This window comes from Dipodomys ordii, unplaced genomic scaffold (genome assembly GCF_000151885.1).
Source record: "Dipodomys ordii isolate 6190 unplaced genomic scaffold, Dord_2.0 Scaffold20, whole genome shotgun sequence".
NCBI classification, from domain to species: Eukaryota; Metazoa; Chordata; class Mammalia; order Rodentia; family Heteromyidae; genus Dipodomys; species Dipodomys ordii.
In genome coordinates, this window is record NW_012267236.1 from 4,472,049 (window position 1) to 4,494,521 (window position 22,473).

At 46.2% G+C, this 22,473-nt stretch overlaps 1 protein-coding gene across 1 annotated transcript in view; it reads left to right on the top strand.

The window, feature by feature from the left end:
• Xdh (xanthine dehydrogenase) overlaps positions 1-12,557 on the top strand; it is a 54,881-nt gene extending 42,324 nt beyond the window's left edge. Inside the window, exons 28-36 of the mRNA XM_013013800.1 lie at positions 12-107; positions 734-862; positions 1,466-1,540; positions 4,080-4,132; positions 6,645-6,759; positions 7,693-7,758; positions 9,027-9,215; positions 10,552-10,728; positions 11,982-12,557. Coding sequence (XP_012869254.1) covers positions 12-107; positions 734-862; positions 1,466-1,540; positions 4,080-4,132; positions 6,645-6,759; positions 7,693-7,758; positions 9,027-9,215; positions 10,552-10,728; positions 11,982-12,032 — 951 coding nt within the window. The 3' untranslated portion in view covers positions 12,033-12,557. The remainder of the gene's footprint in view (positions 1-11; positions 108-733; positions 863-1,465; positions 1,541-4,079; positions 4,133-6,644; positions 6,760-7,692; positions 7,759-9,026; positions 9,216-10,551; positions 10,729-11,981) is intronic.
• The last annotated feature ends 9,916 nt before the right edge of the window (positions 12,558-22,473 follow it).

Here is a 22,473-nt window from a genome sequence, read left to right on the forward strand (position 1 = left end):
TCTTTTCTTAGGGAGGAGCCCTGATTCATGTGTACACAGATGGCTCTGTGCTACTGACCCATGGGGGTACTGAAATGGGCCAAGGCCTTCACACCAAGATGGTCCAGGTGAGCTGCCTAGAAACTGGGGATGGCTCTCCAGCACAGTGGTGTCTATTGGGAGGGAAGATGCTGTGAGAAATGGAGCAGGGGTAGGTGTCAGAAGAGAACCAGCAAGCCCGTGACTTCCTTTATACATGGAGTCCGACAGCTCTTCACCCCTCAGTGTCCTCTTCTGTGCAAGGAGATTGGTCAGCAAGATCTCTGAGTCGCTTACCAGTATTTTCAAGCCCTAGGATTCTGGGTATAAGGTGGATGCATGGTAAGGCAGCCATTTTCCCCACACCGTGAAACTCCTGACGAGGGAGCTGGGATAAAGGGGCTGGGTTCGAGTCAGCACTTCTGCTTGGCTCCTGAGAAGTGACCAGATTGGACTCTACCACAATCCAGCAATTGCTTCTTAAAAGGCACTTGCAGTCACCATGGGCTGACGAATGTTTTATCTAACCAAACCAAGTGATAAAATGTTTCTTCAAATGTAGCCAGATGTGAGCGTATCCCAGAACCGATAGGATTAGAGCTTACAAAATGATTTTCTTGCTTTTAACAGGAAACCTAAATCTTACCTTGGGAAGAAGACAGCCAAGCTCCATTATAACCTCTTCCCTAGTCTTTGATGCTGTCCCTTTTCACAGGTGGCCAGCCGAGCTCTGAAAATCCCCATCTCCAAGATTTACATCAGCGAGACGAGCACTAATACCGTGCCCAACACCTCCCCCACTGCTGCCTCAGCCAGTGCTGACATCAATGGTCAGGCTGTTTATGTAAGGAGCCTGTTGGAGCTGGCGCAGCTCAGGACCAGAGCAGGACATGGGAGCCTTCAAAACCCCCTTGTGCAGGGCTTTGTCTCTGTTCTCCAGGAGGATTCTGTTCCTTCAAACACCAGACTAAAAGAGAATTCTAACTGTAATCACCATCAAAGACTGAAAGGCAGGGGCCAGGGTGGAGGGTGTGGGGAGTTGAAGGGAAATTAGGGGCTTCTGGGAAAGTGTACTTCCTGGTATTGGAAGTGGTTACATGATAATGGCCTGAAACTACAGAGTGATTCTGAGGTCAGCCAGTCAGAGCTCTTTATTGTCTCTCAAGCAAAGAGCTTGATGAAAGACGGCCCTAGAGTCTCTCACAAGTCTCTCTGACATCTTAGGAACTGGGTAAGGAAGGCTCTCCAGAGGACCAGGGGTAGGCCCTTAGGAGGGTCCCTAGGCTTCCCTCTGGACCTCAGTCATTCCTGAATGGCACCCTGGGCACAGTGTTGGCTAGCCGTGGCCTTGTTCAGCCTCTCGGGGATTTATACATGGCCTGGGTATCACCTGGGCTGTGGAAGCAGAGGACTGACATGTCTGGTGTGTGGTGGTGGGGTTCTTTAGGCAGCTTGTCAGACGATCTTGGAAAGGCTGGAACCCTTCAAGAAAAAGAATCCCAATGGCTCCTGGGAAGAATGGGTAAGTCTGGTGGGGGATGGAAGGAATAGTGGGAGAACACTAAGGGAAGGGGTTACAATGCTGGACAAGAAATGTGCTCATTGCCTTACTCATGTAACTGTAACCCCTCTCTACAGCATCTTTACAATAAAATAAAATTTAAAGAAAAGAAAATGAGAGAGACATTAACAATAGCCGGGCCTTTGTTCCCACCCACCCAACTATAGGGGATGATGACCTAGTCACACAAGCCCAAAGAAGCTGAGGTGGTCTGTGTGATTTCATACACACTCAACCTCAACTCTTCATCATGTTAACTCTGCGGGGCCCCCTTCTCTGTGGTTTTCAGAGTTAAGGGGAGTCACGTCAGGGAAGTTTTTGATCTGTAAATCTCAATAGTATTGTGGGAGTTGTTTTTTGGCCTTCCTGAAGCAAAGGCATCCTTGTCATATCGACTCACCTGGACCAGGTCCTACACTAGATGTGTCTAGCAGCCTCCATGAGCAGTGTCTGTTTCAGACCTTCATCTTCCTGATGGCTGTCTCTGGCAGATTCTCCTCTCACACAGCTCTTGAGTCCAGGGCCATTAAGATGCCATCCATGAGAGAGTCAGGAGAAAAACATCCCTCAGGAGCTTTTGATCACTCCTGTGATTTTAGTAATGACAGAACAAAACTCCTAATAAAAAGGAGCCCAGCTTTCTCAGTGCTAGACCAGATGCCGGCACATTTGAAACCCTCAGAAGGAAGCTGCAAGGAGGCCTATCTTCAGTGGGAGCCTCCAACTCCACCAACATGCAGAAATCTCAATGGTGGTTCTGTTGTAGCGCCCTCTGTTGTTGGAATGGAAGAACTGCATATAACCGTGACAGGTCTCTATATGAGCCAGCTGATAGTACAAATCCCCCTCCACAGATTCAAAGAAAGTAAGCTACTCTATTACAGCTATTAATCTTTCCATGTGGCACTTGACCTCAGCTTCCCTTCCCACCTTCCTAGGGATCACTGATAGGGATATAGCTTGATTCTGGTAGGTTGCTTTTTAGCATAGATTTGTCTGATAATTTTACTGTTTTCACACCAGCCTTGACAAGTTTCTTTCTCTGACTTGGTGATTTGAACTTTGTCCTCACTATGGCCACGTAGTTTAGTGTCATTTGTGAGCAGTTAACCCCAATATATAAGCCATAATCACCAACACACACACACATATACACACACACACCTCGTACACTATTACATGTAGCCTAGTACAGATCTAGGCCAAATCTTTTTCTCTGAGCCTTAGTTTTCTCCAGCTCAAGAACGAAGATAATAATAATTTAAATCATACAGGGTTCTGGTGAATATGAAGATAATACACAGGGATGGAAATGTGGCTAGGTGGTAAAGTGCTTGCCTAGCACTCATGAAACCCTGGGTTCAATTCCTCAGTACCACATAAACAGAAAAAGCCGCAAGTGGCACTGTAGCTCAAGTGGTAGAACGCTAGCCTTGAGCAAAAGAAGCTCAGGGACAGTACTCAGGTCCTGAGTTCAAGCCCCAAGACTGGCAAAAAAAAGATAATATGTGAAATTCTAATTGTCGTCTGGTACCTGGTAAAGAGCTTGATAATAAACATTATATAAAACACAACTTAAATGTTAGTGTTGTACTAGTGCTGAGAATACTGAAGAATCTATTATATAGGTAAAGAAAGTATAGATAGCTTTATTAATAGGAAACTCCACATACAAGGTTAATATATTAAAGCAAATGATCCCTTACAGAGACTTGCTTCTATAGTGTCCTAAGTAGGGTAAAATCACCAAAGAGAGGTGATAAAAAGTGGCAGACCTGTGTTAATTGTTGAAGGGGGAAATAGCAGAGGAGCCATATAACTGTAGGGGCACTGAAGGGTTAGGAGAGAGATCATAGTTGAGTGCGGATGGGTTGTCAAAAGACCAGAGAGCAGCTGGGTGCTGGTGGCTCATGCCTGTAATCCTAGCTACTCAGGATGCTGAGATCTGAGGATCGAGGTTCCAAAGCCAGCCTGAAGAGGAAAGTCTATGAGACTCTTATCTCCAATTAACCACCAGAAAACTGGAGGTGGTGCTGTGGCTCAAGCACTAGCCTTGAGCTGAAGAGCTGAGGGACAGTGCCCAGGCCCAAAGTTCAAACCCCATGACCATCCAAAAAAAAAAAAGGCCAGAGAGAAAACCATGTCCCTAAACATCAGACCTTTGCTCCACAGGCAACAGGGAGTCATCTAAAGCTCTAGGCTAGTGTGGTGTGGTGTGGTATGATAACAGTTCTGATGGGCTGGGAGATGGCTGGAGGCAGCAGGCCAGTTAGAGGCTACTGCTGTAGTCCGGGCTCTGGATCATGCAGACTTGGTGCTGGTCACAGCAGCGAGGATACAAGGTAAGAGTTACGGAGATGAGGTCTCTAGGGAGATGAGGTCTCTAGGCAGATGAGCTGATGATTGGCTTCTAGGTGCAGAGCTCAGGAAAGCTTAGGAGTGGGCCAGACTTTCTAGAAACCATCCTTGCCCCCTCCTAATGGTTATTTCCTCTCCTCAGATCTCAGCTGCCTACATGGACAGAGTGAGCCTGTCTGCTACTGGGTTTTATAAGTAAGTCTGCCCACATCCATGCATTGTCACCCTGAGCTCCACTGTCACCTTCAGTTCCACATGCTGTTAGCCTGTGGGCAAGACAAAAAGAAAAGCAAAAAATCAAAAAACCCCAGCTCTACCCAAATGCTGTTTCACCTGTAGAGGAGATTCCAGTCTAAAGATGCTGTGTCGTGTGAGCGTACCAAACCACGTGCCAAGGAAGCAAAAGCAGGGGCTGCTGTAACCCAAGATCCAAGTTCTCGTTCTGCCTGTGTAGTAGACGATTTCACTAAGGGAAGGCAATCAGGGAAATCCCACCTCCCCATTTCTTTCAAGATCCAGGGTTCTGTTGCTCTGAGTTGGGCATCATTGTAACCCATGTGCTCCTTTGTACTAGACATCAGGTTTCCTTCCTTCCTTCCCTCTCTCTCCTTCCCTTCTTTCCTCTCTTCTTCCCTCATTTTCTCTCTCCCTTCCCCTTCTCTACCTCTCTTTTTATTTTGTCAGTTGTGGGGCTTGAACTCAGGGCCTGTGTACTAACCCTGAGCTTTTGTGCTCAAGGTTGCTGCTCTACCACTTTGAGCCACAGCTCCACTTCTGGTTTCCTGGTGGTTAACTAGAGATAAGACTCTGGCAGACTTTCTCGTTTTGGCTGGCTTCAAACTGACATCCTCAGATGTCAGCCTTCTGAGTAACTAGGATTACAGCTGAACCACCAGTGCCTGGTTTCCCCCCACCCTCTCTCTCTGTCGGTTGTGGGGCTTCAACTCTGGGCCTGGGCCCTGTTCCTCAGCTCTTCAACTCAAGGCGAGCACGCTACCACTTGAGCCACAGTGCCACTTTTGGTTTTCTGGTGGTTTATTGGAGATAAGGGTCTCAGGGACATTCCTACCAGGGCTGGCTTTCAACTGTGATCCTCAGGTCTCAGCCTCCTTAGTAGCTAGGATTACAGGCGTGAGCCACCAGTGTGGGCAGCTTTTCTCTTTTATATCCTTTTATTTTCTTCTTTTCTTTAGAGAACAAGAAGCAGATAGAGTTTTAGTCTCATTCCAGCATACAGAGTACAGTGGAACTTTATTAATACAGTGAAATGTACAGGGAACACATAGCTTCTATAGCTTTGAAATTGAGTAGCAGTTTAATAGATAGAGACCCTGATTATCTGACTTTGGAGCTGTAAAAGCTACAATCATTCACTCTGGGTCTATTGAGAAATTTAATGAGGAATTTTTCTTTCACCGATCAGTAGATATGAAATTAGTTCAACATTTGTTTAAAAATAGCTTGTATGAGGCTGGGAAGGTGGCTCAGTGGTAGAGTGCTTGCCTTGCATGCATGAGGCCCTGGGTTCAATTCCTCAGCATCACATGAGCAGAAAAAGCCGGAAGTGGCGCTGTGGCTCAGGTAGTAGAGCGCTAGCCTTGAGCTGGACAGTGCCCAGGCCCAGGGTTCAGGCCCCATGACCGACAAAAAAAAAAAAAAAAAAAGCTTGTATGAATGTGTGACCATTAGAACATCTGAATATATAATTGTTACATAAATATATATGTGAAATATTTTCCCATGTTCTCTAGGTTATATCACATTTAACTTGTACAAATATGAACTTATGTAGATTTCCCCTTACATTTCCCTTATAGTTTAGAGTTCAGCTAAGATGTTATCAAGTTGTAATAGACAAACAGTGAAGTGGGAGGTGGAGGAGAGTCTTGGGAGAGGCCCTGTCCCTCAGCCTCATGTTGGTTTTATTTTGGTGTGGATTCTGAGCCTGTCAGTTCACATTATTTCTGTATAATATAGGAAACAGAGGTACAGTGTGCCATAAGCTCTGAGTAGCTGAAAACATAAAAGCCATACTGTCCCACACATACATGATTCCTGCAAACTGGGAACTGGGTACAGCTCTGAAAAATGGAAAAATAAAACCCAAATACGTAAAGGAACTTCTGCTTCTGTTTATAACATATCATGTCACTTGTGGAAGTTTTAACGGAGTCAGGAGTTGGGGAGTAGCTGCTTAGATGTACCAGCCTGGCGCAGCATCCTGCCCTGATCCCTTTCACCTGGAGAAAAGCGAGCAGGTGAACTTGTGTGAACAGCCCAGGCAGGGCTGTAGTGATAACAACTTGCATTCTAGTTCAGTTGACTACTTTTTAGAGATTGCTGTGTTTTATTGTGGGCCAGATATATCCCTCATCTTTGTTTCTAACCTTACAGGGGTTGGCACACTGATAGGAAATGCCACTAGACTGTTCTTAATGATCACAACACAAGCCTTGAAACATAGGTACACATACAAAATGCTTAGGAACACCTGAGTCTCATTTGAGATTCAACAAGGGCTGTGACTCAAGTGGAGGAGTGAACAGCTAATATCAAACTCCAGTAGCCCCCAAGGACTTAGCTGAATTAAAAAAAAATTAAACCATTAAGGTTTAAGGATTTTGGAGTACCAGCTGTGTGTGTGTGTGTGTTTGGGAAGGGTGTGGGTTTATCTTAACAAACACCAGCATCTTCTTTTTTCTCCCAGGACACCCGATGTTGGCTACAATTTTGAGACACACACTGGGAAGCCCTTCCACTACTTCTCATATGGAGTGGCTTGCTCTGAAGTAGAAATTGACTGCTTAACGGGGGATCATAAGGTAAGTAGTTTGTAGCTGGGTGCCGGTGGCTCACACCTGTTATCCTAGCTACTCAGGAGGTTGAGATCTGAGGCTCGATGTTCAAAGCCAGCCCAGACAGGGAAGTCTGTGAGACTCTTATCTCCAATAAACCACTCAGAAAACTGGACATGGCACTGTGGCTCAAGTGGTAGAGTGCTAGCCTTGAGCTGAAGAACTGAGGGAGTGCTCAGGCCCAGAGTTCAATCTCCATGACTGACCCTCCCCCCCCAAAAAAAAGTGTAAAATTTTAGTCCTAATGGGGAAGCAAGAGAAACAATGGAACAGTAATTCTGAGAACTGACAGAGACCAGCTTTCTGGCTGGGAACACATGCGTTATATTAGGGTTAGGTAAACCCTCCATAAAGGACCACAGAGTACATGTTTCAGACTCTGTGGATTTCACGGTCAGCCTCAACCATTCAGCACTGGCGCTGTAGTGTGAAAGTAGCTGCAGGTGGGAATATGGTGAACATGACTATGTTCTAATAAAAACATTATTTGTGGACACTGAGGTTTGAATTTGAGATAAACTTTCCTTGTCAAAAAACAATCTCCTTTTTATTTTTCATCATGTGATTATTAGCCTATAAACCCTACATTAACAGGATACACTGGACTCAGCCCATGGAATGTTGTTTATTTCATGTCTCCTTCCGTACATTATCACTCCAGAACAAGTTCCCACCGTCCACACATGTGCACAGATGTTGCTGTTTGCCAAGAGGCCATTGCTATTCGATTCTCTGACCTCAAATTTCAGCAATGACGATGGCGCTCAGGATGTAGTGGGGGCCTTACGTTTCTGTGGACGTGCTGGTTGGATTGGGTCTTTAGTCTATGTGAAACCAAGATGCATCTAGATTGCCCTGAATGTTCCTTTGTTCTCAAACTCCTATGTTACCACCCTCCAGAACCTCCGGACAGATATTGTCATGGATGTTGGCTCCAGTTTGAACCCTGCCATCGATATTGGACAGGTGAGACTCCTGGGGAGACACAATAGTAAGAGTCTAGTCTACCAGTGTAACCCTCCTCCCTAGGTCTAATGGTATTTTTTATGGGGGCCAGAACATGATACTTAGGAATTCTTTCTCCCAGAGTGAGATTTAGACTGATGACAGACAGCCCACCAATTCTTGAGGCAGAAATCAAATAACCATGGATTAACTTGACAAGGGTGTTCACCCTCTTCTCCCTCAAAAAAACACAGGTTGGTGAATGAGGGACCATTGGAAATGTGTGTGCACACCCTAAATTTATGAACGAACACATTAGGGAAGGGAGATTGAGTTTGGGATCAACACTCAGGTAATGAGATCCGAGATCAGAATGATTCCTGCTCATTGCTTTTCCATCCAAGATGCTTTTCAGCTTCTGGGAAGTAAATGGTACCATGCTTGGGATAGTGGAGGGCCCCAAGGGCAAAAATCCAGGCTTAATGAAGAAGGGTAAATGGATTACCCAAAGAAAACCACTATTAGAAATTATGAGACTATTGGGCAGAATCCATGAATCAGGAGAAGAGAGGGAAGAATCAAGACTTGAAGTTATGAACATCTGGTAGAAAATATACATTGCATTTCTCCAAATTGGACAATTAGTGAGAATGTGGAATCTAGCCATTAGTCAGTCATTTCACTAATTTACTGAAACACCATTTAGAGAGCCTTCACTGGGGGCGGGCACTGCGGATGCAGCGGTGATTGACAGCAGCCTCTCCCAGAGTGCTTGTTCAGCTATGGTGGTACCTCATGTCACTCTCTGTGCAGAGAAATGGGAGAACACATACAGGGTCCAGCATAAAGTGACTGGTGTCCTAGAAGAGATCTGGAAGCCACGGATAGCAGGGACCCTTCTCCCAGAGGACAGGCAGGGGAGAGGAGGAGTCCAGCAGGCTGCAAGTAATTCTCAATCTATCATCTAAGCAACTCCTCCTGTGAGCGTGCTTCTCAGCCTTGGGTTACCTTATTTCCCCAGTGGCCACATGGTGGCAGGTTCTAGATAACCTTACAATTATTGCCAAGTTTTCAACTGACCCTCTGGAATGAAAGCCTTTGTTCTGCCTGGTGAAAGCTCAGCTCGGTTATCCTGGGGGGCCGGGGCAGGCAGCAGGCTAGTAGCTGAGATCTGCATTAGTTCCCTTCCAGACGGTACCACAGGTGTGGCTTTATGTCCGTCCATTGTGACTAGCGGCACAATGTGCCTAGGGAAGGGACAGACGGTAACCACAGTCTCGGTTCTGCAGGTGGAAGGGGGATTTGTCCAAGGCCTGGGCCTCTTCACCCTGGAAGAGCTGCACTACTCCCCCGAGGGCAGCCTGCACACGCGAGGCCCCAGCACCTACAAGATCCCCGCGTTTGGCAGCATCCCCATTGAGTTCAGGGTGTCTCTGCTTCGAGACTGCCCCAACAAAAAGGCCATCTATGCCTCCAAGGTACGGACATTGGGGTCAGCGTGACCTTCTGACCTGCACTGTGGATGGTAATGATGGCCTTTGGCCAGCCACTTGGTGGGTCTGCAAAAGAGCCTTCCAGTTCATACTCACTGAGGGCAGCAGAGGACCGGGCAGTATTGCCTGAAGACTGATTGAGTTGGACTGAGGACCCTGCCTTTAGTATGGCCAGAGGCTCCTTTGGGTAGACTCAAAGGGATTCCTTAATGAAATCCTGCAAGGTCAAACCTTGCAGACCTGTGTCCCTGGTGCTTGATTCATGATTTTACAGAATAACATCCTCATGGTCCTGTGAGAATCAGCACATTTACTACATTTGTGCTGTCCAACCTTGACCAGCATGGCCGGAGGACTGTGGACAGTGATCTGCCTTATCCCCAGTAACTGTAACACAATGGTGGAAAATCATTTTATTGGCTGATGGCTATAGTTCTAGATCTTACTTGTTCATGTAATTTTATTGATTTTAGTGTGGCATTGGGGATTGAACTCAGAACCTTGGCATGCTAGCTAACCACGCTACCAATGAGCCACATCCTCAGCAGCTCAGTCCTGGATGGGTGAAGGAAGCTAGATAATCTCTTGTAACCAATGCAACGTTCATTTGTTCATTTGTGGCTTCCTGTGTCTGTGTACATGGCTCTCATGCTTCATCCTGTCTGAGGAATCCCCAGAGCTCTTGACACAAATGTGCCTCTGTGGATCACCCAGTTGAAATTTTTGATTCAGTAATTCTGGAGGTCCTTGAAACATTCATTTTAATAAACATCCTTAATGATTCTGACACAGATGGCCTCTTCTTTATGTTTTTGGTGGAGAAAAGCCAAGCTCTGCAAGGAAGTATTTTAATTAGTGTTTGCCACTATTCCTATAATTCCAGTAGCTACTGAGTGTAATTATGGGGTCTAGCAGTGTTGGTGTCAGAGTTACAGGTCATTTATACCCTCCAGGCTAGTAACTGTAAGGTGGGCACTCATGCCAAGTTTTGCTGATCTATAAAACATAATTATTAAGCATTCATAAACTTTCAGTGGAATATTGTATTTACATGGTTCCATCAGAGAAAATGCCATAGCAAAAGCAACAAGATGTTTCCCCAGAGGTCCACTCATTCAGGAGAAGAATACATCAGCACCTGATTAGTTTTTACTGCCCTTTCCTCCTGTCATTGGGTGTGGACCCCTTAATGCTGGGTGTGGCCCTGTAAGTACCACCAGCCTTCCTGTGCCCGGCTCACCAGCTGGCCTCCTGGATCTGGGCACAGACACGGAGCTGGGCTGCTCTGACTGATGGCCTGCCTCGTGCTCTGTCTGTTCAGGCTATAGGGGAGCCGCCCCTCTTCCTGGCCTCCTCCATCTTCTTTGCTATCAAGGACGCCATCCGTGCAGCTCGGGCCCAGCGCACAGATTACAATGTGAAGCAACTTTTCCAGCTCGACAGCCCTGCCACCCCTGAGAAGATTCGCAATGCCTGCGTGGACCAGTTCACCACTCTGGTAGGATGCCTTTCAAACGCCCAGACGACCCGGGCTAGGCTGGCAAGGTGCAGGGGAAGCCTCTGCAGGGAGGAGAGCTGTCAGGCTCTCCCTCACCTGGGCAGCTCTGCGTTCCCCAAGTGGTGCGGAACACCCACTTGAACTTGGAATAAGGGGAAAGCCCTTTATAGCAGATATTTTTGCAGCTAGGCCTGCCTAGTGATCAGAGGCCCGGGGCATTCTCTGTTTGCTATTAGGCTGTGTGGGATTGGTAAACCTCCAGAAGAGTCTAGTGTTCAGTGTCAGTCACCACCATTTTGGGGACTTTTCTTTGTGAGATGGCTGGAGGAGGAGACTGATATGATCAGCTCCAATTGTGTCATGATCACCATGTGCCACGTTGATACTAGGGACACCGCAGTGACCTTGAGGATGGTGCAATCCCTTGGGAACCCAGGGTATCTGCTTAGATGGAGGCGTGCAGGAGCAGTTGTACACAGAGGCTTTGCACTCAGCGCCTCTGTTGGGTTGGCAGGACTGGACTCTTCTTGATACTAGAGATGAGGTTCCTCTTTTTGAAATTTGATGGGTCTTTGTGTGCTTGTGACACAAAGGGTTTCCTGTTGTGAGGAGGTGGGAGAGGCCCCAGGGCAGCAAATCTGTCATCCTACACAAGAACACCAAGGGTGCCCAGTCAGCAGAATCCTTTAGGATCTCCTAGGCTGGGTAGTTCCCACAGCGGTACAGCCATGTTCCTCTGGCCTAGAACCCACCGTGGCTCCTCCCTATTCAAACCCCTCTCTTCCACAGTAGTGGTGTTGTGTATCTCCCAGTAGCTTACACAGAATGTAAGGTGAGCTCGTGGTATGGGGTTCAGTCATTGAAAGAACCCCTCAGAGACCTCCATCCTCAAACATATAGCTACATACCCATGACCTAAAATCCACAGAGCCTATGGATTTGCCTGAGCAGATAGGAGGACTGAGTCAGCTGTGTTTTGCAAGGACTGTGAGTTCCAGGGGACAAGGGACCACTTCTAAATGGTTTGTCACCAGACCTGACTAGAACGGCTGCTACCTGGACAGTGTTCAGTGAAAATAAATGAATGACTGGGCAGTGAGGGAGTCCTGCCCTGGAGCATCTCCTGTGGCTGAGACTATGTAATGGTGCTCTTGGAATGGTGGCTGGCAGTAAGGAAGGGTGGGTGTGTCAGGCAGGGCAGGAGGGACTCCATCAGAGGACCCTGACCTGAGAATTCTATTGTTCCTTTCCAGTGTGTCACTGGAACACCAGAAAAGTTCAAACCCTGGTCTCTTCGGGTCTGACGAGAAAGCCTTTGTGTATTTGTGGGTCACCATGGTACATCTAGAATCCAGAAGCACGTATCGCCAAACCCAGATCCACACACCCAAGACTGCAAAGCTGTGTTTCTGCAGGATGACAGTTAGAAGACAATGAATACACTGCAAGATTTTGATCAACAAATACAATTTTCAAACAATGATATGCAAATTCATAACCGTTTGGCCTAAATGGCAAAGAAGCAATCGGAGTTGTTTCAAGTCTCTTTTAATCATGTCTTTGAAGTAGGTTTGTGCACCCAATGCAAAGCCTGCATAACCCCAAGTGCTATCCTTCAAAGAGGATCCCACAAACTGCAAAAACTTTAAAGCAAAGTCACTCCAAATCTTCGCATCTTCTCCAGCAAACCTTTCCTTCAAAACAATGAACTGAATTGACTATATTCTAAACACAGATCTACACTCACCTTTCCCAATGAGGCAGATTCAAACCTCTAACCACCCCTGGATCATTGAAGAGAATAAAGAATGAAACAAATTCAAGGTTAATTGGATCTAGTTTTCTGAAGCTACTTAAAGTAAAATCACCCTCTCATGCAAAAATCCCACCAACTCAGTTGCTGAGAACTTTCAATGTGTTAGATTTCTTTCCCTTTCAGCATCATCTTCTTCTATATTAAAATTGAACTATCTTCTTTATTTTAAAGCCAGTATAATTTTCCTCCAGGAATGATGCTGTTGAAATCAATATCATCCGATGGGAAAGAGTCAAGAAGAGCTTGGTTCTGATCCCATTTCTGTCTCTTTGAGTGACCTTCAACTGCCATTTTCCTCATCTGTTTCATTTCACTGCAAAATAAACGTGTTAGAATAATCTCCAAGATCTTCTCCTGAGTCTATAAATATATGACCCCAAAACTTCAGTTATGTAAGGGAGCTGCAGCTTTCAAACACTTGGCTCCCTCCACTATTATGCAATGTCTAGACCTAATACCTGCTCAGGTTCCCCTGGCTTTTTGTGGTTGGTAAAGAAAGCAGGAGGAAGACAGGTTCATTGTTCCAAGAGCTGATTCTATCACAGCATAGTACTGAGTAGATAGTGTGACATTGTCATGTGCTTTCATAGTCTACAACACCCACCCTACCACAGTCCACAGTGCTGGCCCTAGAGACAGGGGAAAGGAAGTGGTTTAGTTGGTTCATGAAGTCAAAAGAAATGCAACTACTGTCAGTTGGTTTGCATGCGAGAAATGCTTATTAATCATTAAAGTCACATCAAATGCTAGCATCTTCCATAATGTAGCCAGCCTTTATTTCTTAAAGGCATACACCAAATACACACAAACGTGCACATCTGTGCATGCACATACATACAAAATTCCTTTCTTTGGTATAGTGTGTGCGTGCATGTGTGTGTGTGTGTGTGTGTGTGTGCGTGCACGCGTGCGTGCGCGCCCATGTGCGCCAGTGCTGGGACTTGAACTTAGGGCCTGGGTACTGCGTCTTAACTTTTTGGCTCAAAGCTGATATGCTCCACTTCTGGCTTTTTGGTGGTTAATTGGAGATAAAAAAAAAATCTCACAGACATTCTTTCCTGGGCCAGCTTTGAACTGTGAACTTCAGATCTCAGCCTGAGACATCCTCCTCAGACACCTTTCCTTGCTTTGTTGTTTTTCTGTGTAGTTCCTCAAGTCTAAAGGGTAAGTAAGGTGTTTTTGGAATTACACAAGGCAGACCATTAACGTTGCCTGCAGTGTGACACTCTGTCCTGCAGAGGGCAGTAGAGGATCATGAACGAGACCATTCTTCCACTGGCAAGGTATCTGGTTATTACTGAGCCTCTCAGAGTAGATCAAATGTCCTCAAGGGCTTCTCCAAGAGCTGGATTTGAACCTCATAGGCTGAAAAAAAATCTCAAAGGAGCTTGTTAAAGATGTGGGTAGGACTGAGAGCCTGAGCTCCAGATGGAAGGCTAGCAGGGGGGAGGGGAAGGAGATTACTTCTCTGAGCATCTGTGATATGCCAGGTGCCAAATTGAATGCTTTTCCTCCAAGGTCTCATTTAATCCTCTCAGTGGTCAGTGATTGGAATACCTAATTAGAGTAACCTCATGAAGGGAAGCCCAGCCTCTCACCATGCTTAGGGGCTTACTCCAGGTTGTTTATTCCTAGAAATCCACCATTACGCATAGACAGTGTTTGACCTGGCAGGCCAGGAGATCTGGCATATATTGGGAAATGATCTGCCTATCCGAGCGGACCTCTGCCCTGCAGGGTTTTGGAGGCAACAGATGCCTGCCTTTTTCTTGTAGGCAGTGTGGGGATTCCCACGGTGACATAGCCACCTGCTGGCCTCTTGTCAGGACAGTGGACCAGCCTCATCCCATTCCTCGGCTAAGGTGGCGGGGAGGCCAGGCTGGGGAGGACGGGGTGGAGGCTGCAGGAGGAGCCTGGGGCAAAGGATAAGAACAGAAATAGTTGTGGCTGATTGATTTATGACTGGGAACGTCCCCTCAGCCCACGGTATTTTTATCTTTAGCTGAGCAGGAGCTTAGAAACCAGTCAATGCACTCTCTATTTTGGATCCTGAAACAAGGCTATTCATGACACGCAGCTTCCTTCTGCTGATGAGGTCTGACATTGCCCTGGTACTCTCCCCTCCTACCCCTACCACCGCCCCCCCACCCCCACCCCAGGCCTGGCAGCTTGCCCATTTGTTTCTATCCTGAAGTTGGAGAGGACATGCCCCTAAGGCAGGAGACTCTTCCGGTGACAATCTTGCCACCTGAAAGAAAGCCACCCATTGATGGAAGTAGAAATACCAAGGCTCTGCTCTAAGGGATGCTGGCATTATCTCTGTCCTTGAACTGCCCTGACCTGGGCTTTCTGTAATCCCTCAGACCATAAAGGGACCTTGGGAGCCATCAAGCTCAATCCTTTTGTTTTAGAAATGAAACCTCCAAGCCCATCGATGGCTGTTTGTCTAGCATTCCACAGCCCTTTAGTGGCAGAGCCAGGTTTTCAAGAAGACCTTTGACCTCGTGGTTCAGGCCTTTGAAATGGAACCATGCATCTCCTAGTCAGGTGAGCCTTTAGGTCTGAGAACTGGCCCGTGTCTGTGCAGTTTCTCCCTTCACTGGGTGGTGAATTTCTAGGAAGCCTCTTGGCTACGGATGTCGGTGGGCACTGTCTTCATTTCCTTGCTACATAGCTAGACTGAGCACTTGGTCTCGAGGTGGTGACTCAACATGGCACAGGCCAGGCTTGGCTGTGAGGAATGGAGCATAACTGGTGTAAATGGTCCAGGTCTTTCTGCTTCTGCTCTTCTTCCCTCTTCTCTGTTATGGGTTATTACAAAGACTGAGGGGAGGGGAGTAAAATAACAGAGTTGTTGTTTTCAGACCTTAGGATGCTGACTTAAAAGGGAAGATGATCAGAAAATCAGAAGAAGGCTTTTGGAAACTCAGGTGGGAGGGAAGATGCAGTGTTGAGTCAAACTTTGGACCATAATGAGATGTGGGGTGGCGGGAAACAGGCTGCATCTGGGGAACTGTGGTCTTAATCAGGCAATGCCACAAGACACTTCTGATCAGCAGTTCATGGCAATTTGATATTCCCAGCACACTGGCCGGGTAGAAGGGCTGCGCTGAACCCCCCCCCCAGCTGAGAGGTACAGAGGAGATGGGGGGTGGGGGAGGGGACAGGAGTCTCCCAGCTGCTCTCCCAGCTCACTTCACACGTCTTATCCCAACTTGCAAGTGTTTTATTCTCTATATTAATTCACATTGTAGAGCCGGCTGCCTGAGTACTGTCAAATCCTAAGCACCCAAAATATTCAAATATTCTCCTTCTGCACATACTGAATTTTTTAAAGTGCTGTCATTATTCATCATCAAGCAGCGATTCCTCCCTACATTTGAAAATATCCCTAGATTCCATATTTCAATTCCTAGCGATCAGAGCAATTCATTGTCTTAAACAAGAGCCCTCCATCCAGGCGGTGAGTCATTCTTCCAACACAAATTGAGCACTGACTATGCACGAGATGTAATGTGCTACTATGAAAGGAGAATGAAGATGAACCGGCCTCATCAATTGCTCAGAATGGTATGCCATCTGACAGAGGAGACGCGACATCACTGAAAGAATCCCAAGATCTGAAGGACCCTGGAATTGGCTGAAAAGGGCTCAGGGAGATAGTCATTGGAGGGCCCGAGGGGAGGAGCACTCACCTAAACAGAGGGAGAAATCAGAGGAGGAGTCACGGAGGCGGCATTTGTACTGCCTCTGAAGAACAGTACACACATCAGTCAGTTTCATGCTACTACAGTGAGATCTGGGGGCAGTTAGCTTCATAAAGAGCGATGGCTTTTTTGGCTCAGGGTTTGGGAATTCAAGTTCAAGACTGGGCAGTTCCATTGGGTTATGCCTCTGGAGAGGACAGCCCATGACAGTGTGGGAGCAAATAATCACATTTGGAACTGGAAGGTTGGGGCGGGAGAGAAAGGGGAAGGAGGAGGTGGAGGAAGAGAAGAAAGAGAGGGAGATGGCTTAGAAACATCCCATAATTTCCTTTCAAGAACACATCCCCAGTGGTGGACACCAGGACACACTTGCCACACATTTTGGGGACCACGCTTTTACATGTGGACCTTTGAGGGATGCACATCTAATCCCTACTGTGTGTTAGTTTTCTGTTGCTGTCATAAAAAGTTACCACAAATGGAACAGACACACATCACCCCTGCATATTATCCCACAGTGCTGCGGGTCAGAGGCGTGGGTTTGGTGTGGCGCTACCAGGTCCTTGGCTTAGAGTTGCACGGGGTTGGAGCCAATGTGTTGGCATGGCTGCATTCCTTCCCCACAGCTCTGGGGTTGAAGGTGCTCCCATTCTTCATTGGCTAGATTCAGTTCCTAGTAATTGTAAGAAATGAGAGGCGAGTGACAGCAACCAATATGAACTCAAGGCTTTACTGGAGGGCAGAATCTTCTGGGCTGCTCCAAGGGGGAATGGAGGCAGCAGCCATGGCCAGGTGTGGGATGAGTTTAAAGAAAACTTTAGGGGGCAGTCACACGGGTCATATTACGTGCCCCACGGGAATTGAGGGGTCGCGCCAGTTCTGAGAAGTGTTATGAAGGTGTTACATGGACTACGGGGAATCGAGGGACAGCCACATTCTGAGAAAGAGTGTAAGGAGACTGCTGCAACTGAGGTGGGAATTTGTACGTCACACCCGGAAAACAATACAGCCTTGGGGAAATAGAAACTCAACAGATTTTGGCAAACAGGTAGGGACACAGGGCAGGGCCTTGATCGGCAAGCTGACTCTGAGACCTTAGAGCAATTGCAGGAATTAGTAAGGTCCCCACCTCCTTTCTGGTCAGCTGGGATGCCCACATTCCTTATGCCCCTCCAGCAATGGTGGACAAGTCCCTGCCATGCTTCTAATCTCTCTGACCACTGTAGCCTTGTCTTTTTGCAGAAGGTTCTGTGCTTTTGATGGCTCTCGGGAGTAGACAGGTGTCCCTTCACAATCCAGAGTCCTCCTCCTCCTTCAGGGTCTTTCATGGAAATCACCTCTACCAAGTCTCCTTTGTTTTGCTAAGCAATGCAACCCAGCACGTGCACCTGATTGAGCAGAGGAGGGTGTGCATTTCTCTGAGGAGCCACTATCTGGCCTAGAATTTGGTAGAATGTGCTAAGCCAGGCCCCAGGGTTCTTCAGGTGGAGGGAGTGGAGAGAATGAAACTATGGAGGCAAGAACTATCATGAGTGGTTCCTCTAACCCATGGAAGGCATGTGCAAGTTGTTGGATGCGTAAGACCTTCTGAGGGACACAGAGACCATCCATTGCCTATCTGTGCTCGGGTCTTCAAGGTGTAACAATGGAAAGCCGGGCACCTTTAAGAAGGAACTCTTAGTAGTACACACTTGTAGCACAAAGCCCTGGCGTATCAGAAGAATGTAATAATGACTCATAATCCTGGCCCTGAGAGAGAACCTGTTAACACTTGGGTGCTTTGTGAAATTCCTTTAAAACCTGTCAGCATATCCACCCAGCTCTCTGTGTCTATTAATATTCTTCCTCAGTGTTGTTTTTAATGGATTCGAGATTTTTTCCATTGTATGGATGGATGGTGGGTGCCACCGTTTATTTAATGAATTCCCCCAGTGTTGACATTTGGCTGGTTTCCAAGTGGTTCTACCCTCATCAACAAGGCTGAGATGAACATAACAGGATTGTTTTTTAGGGCTATGTTAAACAGGATGTCATCAGACCCTCGGCAGGAATGTGGATAGGGGCTTGGGGGGTGGTGGTGAACAGCCCCTGGCCCTAGTTTTTTCATGGGGGGGGGCTCTTGGAAGAACCACTGTGTATTAGTATTTGTCATTAACTTGATCCAGCTGCTCCTAAGGACTCCAGGTGGGACCCTTGGCCTATGAAGAATAGGTGTGGGTGGTGATGTTGTAGCATTAGAGGAAGGCTCCTGGGAGGAGGGAGTGTCAGAGCACTAGTCATGGAGTACAGTGGAGCTCAGGTAAGGAGGTCCCCAGATGGCAGACTCTTGAGCCTGGCCAAGAGGAGCCATTGAAGAGAGGTGCTGACATTTTGTAGGATCCTGTGTGGGAAACTGTGTCTATTGGAAGGGAAGAAAGCAGAAAAGGGCTAGCAGCGTCAACAGGATGTAAAGAGAAAAAAGAAAAAGAAACATGGCTCCGAATTCCAACAGAGCCAGGAGCAAGCTCTGTCCCTTCTCCTCCGGATCCAGCTCTTTCTTGCTTCTGGTTCCTCCTGTCTCCAGGCTCCTGGGATAACAGGAATACAGGACTGTGCCTCTTCCTCTACAGTGTCCTCTGGAAGGTGGGGATTGACTGGGAAGTACACAGGGTCTTTCTGGAGGGTGATAGAATCATTGCTTATGTTGAGGGGGTGAGGTTATGCATCTACCAAAACAGATTTCACGGTGCGCTTAAGAGCTATGCATTCCACAACATGGAAATGATCGTGGACTTTAAAAAAGTCTAGATTTGCAAACCAACGACATCTTCTTACATCGGAGCCCTATTCCTTACCCTCTCATTTGCACAAAGCCTTGTCTCATTTAAGATCCTGTGTGTAAAAGCCCAACATGGCACCTAGCAAGAGACAGGAAGTCCATGTGAGAGCCATTCCAGGGCCCACAGGATTTTTCAAGGCAAATCTGCAGCCAGTGTCAGGCTGCTTCTGTGCTGTGCTTTCTCCTGTGTGTGGTAGGGACAGGTGTATGTATGTAGTTGGATACTACTATCTGAGGGCTAGGGAAACCTAACCTAGTATGTGGGGCTATATCTAACTCTGTGAGGAGCAAGGGGAGTGGGTGGCTGAGGACTTGGTATGGATGAATGAAGGAGATGAGCTTACGGTACAATGGAAGCTGCTTTTCATCAAAAGCATGAAACTGGGGAAGAGCGATAGCTTACACTCACAAGCTGACTCAGAGCTTCTCCACTGTCTCTGCCAGCCCTTCCCTGCCCATCACTTTCCTTTTTGCCTTACCCGATTGCTCCAATGTACTGTCAATCTAAAGCAGATGTGTATCTGCTTTCATGTTGAGGTCGTACGTTTTAGGACGGCAAGCTGCTGGTCTTAAAGTCTAGTTATTGGGAATATGGAGGCCACGATTTGTGTTGATGTTAATCTTCATCTTTTTTGACATACTACATCTACCTTTTGCCATCCCACATAAATCCATAGTCAAACCATGAGCAGCAGAGAAGCCCTTCTAAGTGTGAGTGGGCACTTGTAGTGGTTTTGTGGAGGTCTGAAGAATGTTCTATTACTACATAGCTGCCTCCTTTTCTAGCAGTTTATTGGGATCTTCTGTAAACATGGCTAAATTCCTCCTGTGAGGTCTCAGCTTTCAGTGTCAGGGATAAAATACCTCAGTTAATTAACTTAAAAGACAAAAAAAGAGGTTTGCTTGTTCATAGTTTCAGTCTGTGGTGGTTTGGCTCTTCCTTGGCCTGTGTCTGCCAATGAATCATGAGAGTGAGTGTTGGAGGAGGTTTTCTCTCTTCATATAGGCCACGAAAGAAAAGAGAAAGAGCAAGTTTCTGAGGTTGAAGTGGTCTCTTCAAGGTAAGGTGCTAAGGACTTAACTTCTCCTAGATATGCCCCTCCTCTTAAAATTCTACTACCTGTTTTGAATGCCACAGGTGGAGGAGCAAGTCTTTGGGGGATGAAGATCCAAACTATGGCACGTCAGATAATGAATTTCAAATAATAATCATCATCACTTGATAGCTCAGAAGAGAGATACTTAGTAAATGGTCTTTTTATTTAAACATTAAGAGAGGATCAGTGACTTAGCAGCCTGGCCCAAAGAAGCAGAGGAAAGGGGTAGAGGTAGACCACGGAGAAGGGTAAAAAGATGTAGGAGAGGTGATATTAAGGGAAAGAAACGCATGGGCCTGTGTCATTGATGCCAAGGGCTGCAGGTACCTCTCCTCCTCATTGTTCTCAAGGGCATGATGGGATTGGGAAGAGCATCCCCTCTCCTCAGCAGGAGGTGAGGGCTCCCACAAGTTATCAAAGGCTAGAAATCACTCTGGGAATATGGTTTCATGCCAAGACCATGTGGCTCCTAAGTTCTTCCCTTTTGTTTTTTAACTGGAAGGCAATAAAGTGTTGTGCAGCTGCTCACCCATCAGTACCATTCTGGATAAGCTCCCACTAAGTGCCCCATGCTGACATAGAAGCATAGGGATTGATGGGTAAAGAAAACACACTGTCTGCTAGACCTCAGTGGATACCACGTGCACACAGAGCTATCACCTTTGTAAGAACTGAGAAGGTTTTATGAGAAAGTAAGCGAGGAATCTTCAATTTAGACCGGAGGGTCAGGAAAGGCCCTTGCAATGTGAAACTTAAGCTGAGACTGGAAGGGGTAGGAGTTAAGGGGGAAATTTTCCATAATTATCTGTTATGGAAAACAACTGTTCAAAAAAAAAACTTTGTGCTATCTATTGGGATGGTGATTGAGCCTTGGTTTCGAGGAGCTGAATTTCAAATTTTATTTAATTTTAACTCATTTAAATATACATCTTAAAAGGACATGTGCTTATCAGCTCGTTGTGCTAAATGGCACGGTTGTAGAACAAATGTAAAGCTTAAGCAAAAAGTATGAGCTGCAAAAGGTTTGGTAGCTTCCAGAAAGCTAAAGTATGGTGGGCGTCAGGGAGGGAGAAAGAGAAAGAGCAAGAGCTCAGGGGGCCAGGCTTAAAGTACAGATGCTCAAGGGAGCAGGACTGAGCATGAAGACACTCAGATGAACAGGACTGAGTGTCTAAGCATTCAAGGGAGTAGGGTTCAGACTGAGCAGACAACCCAAGGGAGCTAGGCTGGGGATGCAGGCATCCATAGGCTTGAGAGCTTTTCGATTTTGCAGCACTAGGCAAGTTCCTAAAGGGCTTTAAGAAGAGTTTAAGAAGATGGGTTTTATTGTCTTATATTCATATCCAACATATTCATATATATGATGCAATCTCTGTGTATATATACATGTGTATATATATATGTGTATATATAGTCTCTAGATCTTCTTCATCTCTGAAATCCTTCCCTCCTCACTAATCTAGACAGCCCCTCTTTTACATTTATGGGGGAGGAAGGAGAGGAACGATGATTGATGGGAATATGGTAGAGGGGGCGAATTTGTTCAAAGTGCACTATGTGTATGTACAGAAATAGCAATAGTGAAACTCCCTCATATTGTAAATGTATGATAATTCAAAAATTAAAAAAGGAGGCTAAGAAGAGGATTAACTTAGCCAATTTTTTTAAAAGATCACTCTTTACTGCAGTAAAATAATACTAATGGGTTATAATTGAAGGAGAAAAAAGTTACATCATTTCCTAGGCAAGAGATATGTGCAGCTCAGCCCAGGGTGGAAATTGGAGACATTAAAGACACATATATGGATATGTATTAATGTAAGTTTCAGATAGGATCAACAGAATGTACATTTTTTATTGTTATAATAGAACTGATGTACAGAGAGGTTACAGTTTAATAAGTCAGGTAATGGTTACATTTTTTAATGAGTACATTTCTTTTCGGTCCATGCCACGCTTTCCTTTGCTCTCTCATAGTTTTCCCCTCCTCCAGTCCCCCAACACAAGTTGTATAGTTCTTTTTCAACATAGTTTCTACTGAGAAGGATTGCTGTGTTTCTTCATCCTATCTCCTTCCATTTCTGTGCCCAGCAAAAGGCAGATAAATCAACAACAACAACAACGAAAATATAAAACTTCTTGTTTCCTGGAGTTCATTTGATACATATTATTTTCTATGATCAGAGGCACAGAAGCATTGTGCCTTGCTCTGCCCCTAAGACTCTCCTCCTTTGGTCTCACTGTGTGTGAATGCCTAGAGTCCTGTATGATTTATCATGTATTTTAGATCTAGCTTCCATATATGAG